General features: G+C 42.4%; 1 protein-coding gene and 1 long non-coding RNA gene across 2 annotated transcripts in view; both read left to right on the top strand.

Moving 5' to 3' along the window:
• The window catches only part of LOC134176446 (uncharacterized), an 18482-nt gene extending 11885 nt beyond the window's left edge, over nt 1-6597 (top strand). Inside the window, exons 3-6 of the mRNA XM_062643117.1 lie at nt 145-1161; nt 1217-1289; nt 3397-3508; nt 6409-6597. Coding sequence (XP_062499101.1) covers nt 145-1161; nt 1217-1289; nt 3397-3508; nt 6409-6597 — 1391 coding nt within the window. The remainder of the gene's footprint in view (nt 1-144; nt 1162-1216; nt 1290-3396; nt 3509-6408) is intronic.
• Nucleotides 6598-7601: 1004 nt separating this feature from the next.
• On the top strand, nt 7602-9333 carry LOC134176171 (uncharacterized). The gene is made up of 3 exons (XR_009969260.1): nt 7602-8198; nt 8758-9089; nt 9147-9333. It is a non-coding gene; the product is annotated as an uncharacterized LOC134176171 (long non-coding RNA).
• The last annotated feature ends 34 nt before the right edge of the window (nt 9334-9367 follow it).

The following is a 9367-nucleotide window of genomic DNA, read 5'->3' as shown; positions in this document are numbered from 1 at the left end:
TTTAATTAAAAATATTAACATTTTACATACGTTTTTGTTATTTAAGCATGTCAAGATTGTAACGTGGCTGCATGTCATGTTTGTGTTGATATTTGACTGTATATTGCTGTCATTTGTTAAACTCTTTACGTCTATTTGTTGTAGCACCAGTTACTCAATCAAATATAGGGAAGATAACGGAAACAACACCCACAGCACCAGAGAAAGTTGCTGAACCAGTGACAGTAGTTGCAGAAAACATTGGGACTGAAGGAGGACTATTGCAATCAGGTAGTGTGTCAGTATTGGTACCTGACGGTGCAGTTTCTCTTCCTACCACATTCTCTGTTGCCACATATCTGGATGAACAAGTGATGCCACCGGTCAATAAAGAAGAGGTGGTGGTCAGCCCTGTGGTTCACATCTCCACATCACAATCTTCTCATAAGTTTAACAAACCCGTGCAGCTTTCTCTTCGACCCGAGGTAGCACTGAAACCAAAGGAGCACGAAAACGCATGGCTGTTGGAGCTGAAGATGAGCGAGTCGTCAACTGAAGGCAAGCCTTCTGAATGGCACACTGTGCTGCAACTCAACACCGACACAGAAGTAGTGGAGACACACTCACCATCCATTCGTTATGATTCAAACACTCAAACACTGTATGTCAATGATGTCGGTTACATGGTATGGCTTGGCAAGGCACTTGGCATCCAATCTATGCGAGACGTACGCTATGCTCTATTTGGCCAACAGCTGCAGCTACACAATTGGAAGATTGCCGCACTCGTCATCCATGGCGCAATGTCCACCTACAATGAAATAGCTGAAAATATGAAATCAAAGTCTTATGAAGAGCTAACAGTTCCTATCAAGGATCGCATTAGTTTGGAAGGTAAAGTGCGCATGTCAATTGAATGTTGTGACCCATGGCAAATGGGTTTGGGAAAAGCAGTCATTCACATTCCAACTAGACGCATTTGGAATAGTCGAAAGGATGCTGCATGCTATTACGAGTTCACATTACAAGATAGAAAGAGAAGCTCTGACACTCTACAGTTTACAGTTGAGGCTTCATTTGTGCATGACAAGCAAGAAAAATTTGATGACCCTTGTGATCCTCTCACTTTGATTGTGGCTCATCCGTTGACTAAAGTACCTCGTACTACTGAAATAGCAACAGGTTAATCAATTTAGGGTCAATCAAATTGACAAATTTATTGACAGTTTGTATTTAGGTGATAGGCCTGCACTTGACACAGTACTGGATGTTGATGATGATGATGATATTTCACAGTATGCTAAAGAAGTGTAAGTTATACTGACTGCTGTATACACTCTTTGTCAATAGTGTGGGCAGATGTGTTCTTGTCTGTGTGTGTGTGTGTGTGTGTGTGTGTGTGTGTGTGTGTGTGTGTGTGTGTGTGTGTCTGTGTCTGTGTCTGTGTCTGTGTCTGTGTCTGTGTGACGGTGTCTGCGTCTGTGTGACCGTGTTTTTGCCTGTGTGTATGTGACGTCGGTAGCTCAGTTGGTTAGAGAGTTTCATTAGGAGCATGGAAACATTCGGGACGTTGAGGTCGTAGGTTTGCGGACGAGTACAGACATCATTTCCTTGGGCAGCAAATTTACACACAATTGCCTCTCTTGACTAAGGAGTATAATAAGTACCTGGTCTTTCACTACACCGCTGCTTCGAAGAAAATCACTGAGTATATACGGGCACGTGTGGTCTTGAGGCCCAATGTCGTGGCTGCGCCAAAGTCAGCGTCTTCTATGCTTTGGCAACGCATCAAGAAGTTCATCAGCGCGGCCTAAATCTTCGAGTTGCGCTGGGTCCTACATTTTGGCAAGGTTGCCATCTTTAGACCTTCGCGAATGCCAAATCCATTTGTCCATTTGTCTGTGTTTGTGTGTCTGTGTGTGTGTGTATGTGTGTGCGTGTGCGTGTGCGTGTGCGTGTGCGTGTGCGTGTGTGTGTGTGTGTGTGTGTGTGTGTGTGTGTGTGTGTGTGTGTGTGTGATGCTGTAGCTCAACTGGTTGTAGAGTCCATTTGGAGAAAGAGAACATCCAGGACTGTGATGGCGAGCTATGACATAATTTTCTTTATTAAGCAAGAACCTTACACACAATACTCGTCTCTACTCAGGAGTATATATGAGTACCTTTTCATTGACTGCTGTGGACATGACCGCTGGCTTGGCAGTAAAATCATGCAAGTAACATCATGCAGTAGACGGGTACTTGTGGGCCTTGGTATCTGGTCCCAGAGCTCTGCCATAATCAGTGCACCTGCATGACTCCAGCCAAGCTCCGGGTGGATTTTAGCGCTGGTCCAGAACTGATTCTTATGGTCGACTTCGAATGACGTTGAAGGCTTAACATTTATTCACTTTTAGAGTTGTGTGTGTGCGCGCGCGTGTGTGCTACGTCTATAGCTGAATTGGTTAGATAGTTGCATTTGAAAAATTGAAACATCCGGGACCTTATTGTTGCAGGTTTAATTAAGTTAAGCACGGGATGGGCACACACGGAAGTCCCTTAGACAAGGAACTCACACTTTCATGCCTTTCTCAATTCAGGAGTATAAATGGACTGGGATGGACAATACTGCTGGCTTGGGAAGTAACATCATACAGCTCTGACAGCAGACAGGCACTTGTGGGCCTTTGTGTCCAGTCCCAGAGCTGTGCCATAGTTAGTATCCTTAGATGAGTCTGGCCAAGCTCCAGGTAGTCTGTTAGCGCAGGCCATAAGCCTCCACGTAGCAAAAGGAGCCACTGCCTTTAGTGACAGGTTGAGCTATCTTCATAACTCACGTTTATGGTCGACGCTCATCTTTGTGTCCATTAGTGTGTGTGTGTGTGTGTGTGTGTGTGTGTGTGTGTGTGTGTGTGTGTGTGTGTGTGTGTGTGTGTGTGTGTACGAGTGTGTGTGTGTGTGTGTATGTGTGTGTGTGTGTGTGTGTGTGTGTGTGTGTGTGTGTGTGTGTGTGTGTGTGTGTGTGTGTGTGTGTAGTAGCTCAAATGGTTTCAGAGTGATTTTGGAGAATGGAGACATCCGTGATTTTTAGGTCATATGTGCCTCTCTTGACTCAAAGGTAAAAATAAGTACTTGCTCATTAAATATCTGGAGGTGGAGAAGACCGCTGGTTAGGCAAAACATAATGCAGCAGACGTGTACTGTCTAAGAACTTAGAGGTACATCAGCATAGCCTCGTCCCCAGACTCCTGTTAGCCTGGCAGTGTCCGGTTCCCGTATAACACTTTCAGCCTCCCGTGAGTCTGGATTCACGGCGCCTACTTTCACGCACTTACTTCACTAAGTGTCACCCCACGTCACAGTCTTGGCACCTGACATGACCAAATACTATCTAGGTCACAAACTCAATTAGCTTATGTCTATCTAATGTGTGACCCAGCGGATTGTGTATCACGCTCAAGCCTCCAAACAGCGCATGGCGACTCTCCACGGTGAGCGATTCACCACGTTCACACTCTCCAAATCTCAAGAGGACTTCAGCATGTGGAAAGGTGAGTGTATTCCTACGTTATTGTCCTAGTCGTGTAGACTGGCGAGCCTGGCAAGTCTAGTTACAGCGATCCGGAATTCGCGTGAATTTCACTAGTTGTTTGTGCGGACAAAGATGGAGACTTCAAGTCTACCCTGCCGAAAGTCATCATAATTGAAAACACGAAGAACGGATTGCAATTCCACGTCAATGTGTCGACGATTCTCGTTGCCATTGCGCGGCCTACTGGCCTTTACAATAGAGTCTGCGCGCTAGTAAGGGCCGTGCAGATAGCGTATGTGCGATGAAACAACGAGTGAACTACACGCAAAGTCCGGATCGCTGTAACTAAACTTGGCAGGCTCGTCAGTCTACACGAGTAGGACAGTAGCGTAGGAATACACTCACCTGTCCCCATGCTTGAGAATTTGGAGAGTGTGAACTTGATGAATCACACACCATGGAGAGCCACCGTGCGCTGTTTTGGAGGCTTGGGCGTGATACACAATCTGCTGGGTCACACATTAGATAGGTATAAGCTAATAGAGTTTATGAATGACTTAGGTAGTATTCAGTCACGTGGGGTGCCAAGACTGTGACATGGGGTGACACTTAGGGCGCGTCTCCACTAGGGCTTAAACATGTTTACAACCTGTTTAAGTCTAAACATGTTTAAGAATAATGCGTCTCCACTGGCGTTAAACCTGTTTAACTCTAAACCTAAACAGCTTTTGCTAAACATGTTTCAGAGGTAGTTTAACGAAAGTGGTTTAGGTTTAACAGTCACGTGATATAAACGCGCGTTCCAAAACGGTGGATGTTAGTTCTTTCGCGCTGTTCTTTCTCTTTCTTTGGAGACTATTGGAAGAAGACAAAACTAGGCAATGTCAGAGAGTGCTTAGACTGATGCAGAGTGTCAGGAGAGAGCCATTTTGGCGAAGACAGAGACTTGTGTCTGTGATTGTTCTTCAGACGACAAGAAGACGATCTCCGACTGTCTGGTGCACAAGAAACGAATTCGCGCGGTACAACAAAGTCCCGGATAATTCTTTTAATAGCTCGGAATAAATGGACAAGTGGAGACGCTGTCTACTAAACATGTTTAGAGTTTAAACATGTTTAATGTTAAACATGTTTAAAGGGCAACAAGTGGAGACACAACCTTAGTGAAGTAAGTGTGTGAAAGTAGGCGCCGTGAGTCCAGACTCACGGAAGGCTGAAAGTGTTATACGGGAACCAGACACTGCCAGGCTCACGTGAATCTGGGGACGAGGCTATGTCAGCGCTGCCTGAAACTCCAAGTATCGTCGGAGGCTCCACCTAGGGAGTGCTATTTTAGTGAAGGGCATGTCCGTTTTCCATTATTTGTGTGTATGATGTTTTCCAGGATGTGTAATTGCGGCACCTGGAGTTCGCTGAACTCCGTGGTTGCTTGCCATCAACAAAGACAGCCTACCTAGCAAACCAATCGGGAGTGAAAAGCTACAGCTCAAACGTACCAGGTCAACTTGAAATCGAAAGTTTCAAAAATTTCTCTCTAACGGTCGGTTTCAAGTGGAGGTACCGGGCACAAAGGGAATGTTACCCTTCAAACCTACGAAACTAAATGTCTACCGGTTGTTGCTATTATCAGTCAATCAGTAGGAACGTGTTTTTCCGTGAAGTGCGTGTACATGATGAACAATCGTACAATCACTCTAATCTCTTCGTACGTCTAATTCTTTCGTTCAGAATGTCGCAGTCAATTTGCGGCAACCGCTTTTGTGACACTTATTACTTCAAGAAGTCCGACAAGTCGTTATCTCATGGTTTTGTGGTTATCAAGAAACACAATTGTTGCAATATGTTAGGTCCATGATCAATCTATAATCAGTCTATTAGGTCTATGACCAGCTTCATGATCTGCTTGTGAAATTCTAGCGAATGACGAATGCATTATTATGGGTTACTTTAATGCAAGAGTTGGTCGTGACTGTAAGTCTTGGCTTGGGATCATTGGGCGTCACGGAATTGGCAATGAAAATGAAATGGTCGTCTATTGTTAGAACTCTGTTCTACTCATCAACTGAGCATTACTGATACTAGATGTTATTTGCCGGATAAACTAAAAACAACTTGGAAACACCCACGGTCACGTTGCTGGCATCAACTTGATCACGTCATCACTAGGAGAAGAGATGTGCAAGATATCCAGTTGACTCGTGTACTTAGAAGTGCTGCATGTTGGACAGACCATCGATTAGTGTGGTCAATAATTAAATTTAAACTTATAAGCAAACGACATTTCACTACTATTGTAGTGAAAATTTTTACGTAGATCGATTGAATGATCCGAGTGTTGTTGATGGTTTTAAAAATCACCTCATTATGCAATTAAGAGCTTCTGATGAACCGAAGGGTACATGGCATAAACTCAAGATGGCAACAATAAAAGCAGCAAAGAAATAATATGGTATAAAAGAATAAGGGAACAGACTGGTTTGACAGCAACAGTGATGAACTACAAGATTTGCTATGAAAGAACATAATGCTTATGAAGAATTACAGTAAATGCACAATGTTTCACACTCAACAAGACCTTTCAAGAACTGAAAAGGATAACTCAGCGCAAATTACGACATCTACGAGATCAGTGGTAGGAAGATCAAACGAATCATTTGCAACATTTCGCAGATATAAAAGACAAAAGGTTTTATTGTGAACTAAAAAAGGTTATTAGTCCAAGTCATACGAGTTCTGCAACACTTCGCAATGAGGATGTTCAGTTACTAACAGAAAATCAGAAATTCTTGCTCACTGGAAGCATCAATTTTGCTCCCTACCCAACAGAAATACTATGCTTAGTACATCGATTCTTGAGATGATGTCACAGCAATCACTTTATAAAGACTTGTATAAAGTACGAACATCTGAAAAAAATAGTCTGCAATCAAATCTCTAAAACTTGGAAAATCTGTTGGTCTTGATGGTCTTGCAGATGAGTTTTATCAAGAGGAGATGATACTTTTACAAAGGAATTGTCAAGGTTATCTTACACATCAGGGATACAGCAATTGTACCAAAGGACCTGAAACATGTCCAAATAATCACAATCTACAAGAGAAAGGGTGACAAAAGGTGGCTGTGAAAACTGGCGTGGAATCTCATTAATCTCCACTGCTTGTAAACTCTTATCAAGAATTCTCTTGAATACACCAGTAGAGTCAATAGCAGAAGAAACTCTTTCTGAGTCTCAATATGACTTCCACAAAGGAAAAAGCACTACGGACATGGTATTTACCCTGAGAGTTACAAGAAAAAGGCAAGGAGCAACGTAAACCATTGCACATGGTCTTTATAGATTTGAAATAGCTTTGGATTCAGGTAATAGAGAGGCAATATGGAAAATCTTAACAAAATTGGGCTGCCCACCCAAATTTTTAAACTTAATGAGACATCAACATGAAGGAATGAATGCACAAGTCGTATCTAAAGGCAAAAATTCAGAAAGCTTTGTTGTGCAAACAGGAGTAAAGCAGGGCTGTGTATTAGCGCCCACTCTGTTTGCTCTGTTTCTTGCTGCAATGCTAAATGAAATTAATGGTCAAGCTGAAAATAGAGGATTCTCAATTCAATATCGTATGTATAGCCGTTTATTCAAGCTTTGCAGATTTATGACAAAATGTAAAACTGTAACCACAAAATTAAGAGATCTGCCTTTTGCAGATGACTGTGCTCTAGTAGCACATTCTGCAGATGACATGCAAAAAATTGTAAACTCATTTGCAAAAGCAACTATCAGTTATGGATTGCAAAAAGATGTCAAGAAAACGGGAATGCGTGTTTCAGCCTATCCCTGGTACAGTAAATTTTGGCAAGGACATTTATGTGAATGGTGAAGCACTAAAGAGGGTGTCCTCTTTCTCCTACCTTGGCAGGGTTCTTTCAGAGGATTGTTGTGGTGATAAGGACATTGCTGCACGTCTGCAAAAGCAAATAGAGCGTATGGCGCACTTCAATCAAGATTATGGAGTCAACAAGGAATAAGAAACAAGACTAAAATCAAAGTTTACAAAGTAGTCGTTCTTGCAAGTCTTCCGTATGGATGACAAACGTGGGCGATATATAGAAGAAATATTTAGGATCTAGTAAAATTTCAAACTTCGCTGTCTCCGTCGAATAATGAAAATTCATTGGTCGGAAAGAGTGACAAACATAGAAGTTGTGCAAGAGCTGAAATAACAAGAATTGAATACATGTTGACTCAACAGCAACTAAAGTGGTTAGTTCATGTCGCAAGAATGGACGACAGACGTTTGCCAAAACAAGTGCTATACGGTCAGTTGTTAGATGCACCAAGACAAGCTGGTGGTCAATAGTTGAGGTTCAAAGACACTTTAAGACACAATCTACTGAATGTCGATATTGATCACAAAAATTGAGATATGATAGCATGTGACCGTTCAATGTAGAAGAAAAATATGAGATTATGTTTAGATCACGAGGAAGGAAGAATTGACAAAATTGAAGAAAAGAGACTAATTCTGCACAATTATAGACCACAAAACTGGACTACTGGTACAAAAAACGTTTAAATATCTGTCATTGAGTATGTTGTTCCAGAATTGGACTCTTTGGACATGATTGTGGTCATCAAAGACAAATTGTAAACAACTGCTGAATGGAATTCGTGAACTCATTATATTGAGTAGCAAAAAAGAAGAGAAGAAGAAGTGTGCATGTGTATGTGTGCGTGCGTGCGTGCGTTTGTGTCTGTGTGTGTGTGTGTGTGTGTGTGTGTGTGTGTGTGTGTGTGTGTGTGTGTGTGTGTCCTTGAACTGGCTTGCAGTTTATTCGTTCGTATGATTCTCTTGTGGATACGGAAAATGTGTACCAATCGAAGTGCACGCCTTTTCGACGCCTGCAAGTAACGTCAGTCATCCTAGGCGTGCATGTGCATGCATTACACCGTAGTGCTTCTGTGGAGGGACGGACGGACTAAGGGGCTGAGGAACAGCAGTCGGACAATTGAAATGCAGCGTATGAGCTCCTTCTTAATTAGCGTGCGGCATGCCTTCAAGTGGTACGCAATAGCTATCAGATGTTGGTAATCTCACGTGCCAGTCAATGTGTCCAGCTCTTTGCTCTTATGTGTCTGTGAGCATCATTTTTGTTTAGTCTGTATGTATGTTGAATTTTGTGTTAATTTTTTATTGAGGTTGTGCTATTGTGAACACGTCTATTTGTATTCTTTTGATTTCTTGCCAAGATTGCATTGTTTGTTGTACGTAGAACAAGAAACAGTGATAAATTAGGAGGATTGTGGCTTGGATGGTCGGCCATTCCTGTCGATGTCATAAGGGATGTCAGTCATCTTGTTACCGATATCGGTCTCGCACATCTTTTTGCCAAATCTCTTCTGAGCGACGAATCAATAGAGAAGGAATTTAGGAGCATTTTCCAATCAAGAGAACCAGTCTTTACTATCATTAAGTTATGGATCGACATGCAAGAGGACAAAGCTACGTTGGATAAACTTTTTCGTTCTCTACACACTCATGATTTATTCCTTTTACTGCAAGGAAAACTAGATAAGCGCATGCAAACTCAAAAGCCTCGGAAAGGTGGATGACGTGAATACGCATAGTAATTCTTGTATTTATTTGCTTTATGATGTTTAGTTGGTATAGCTCGCTTTACGCCTGCTGAGTTATTTCGTGTTGTGAATGATAACGCGGCATCTCGGTATCTGGAATTAGGGCTCGAAATCGGTCTAACGTTTGATCAAGTGAATATCGCAGCTGAAGGTCACCCATACTCTGGCAAACTCCTAGCTCTCTACATGACAAAATGCAAAGAAGTTGGAGAATATAGAGCGGCTGCTCGTCTTGTGGCAGCAGTT

Source organism: Corticium candelabrum, chromosome 2 (genome assembly GCF_963422355.1).
Source record: "Corticium candelabrum chromosome 2, ooCorCand1.1, whole genome shotgun sequence".
NCBI classification, from domain to species: Eukaryota; Metazoa; Porifera; class Homoscleromorpha; order Homosclerophorida; family Plakinidae; genus Corticium; species Corticium candelabrum.
The sequence above is the reverse complement of the archived record's forward strand: the minus strand, read 5'-3'. Positions and strand labels throughout refer to the sequence as shown.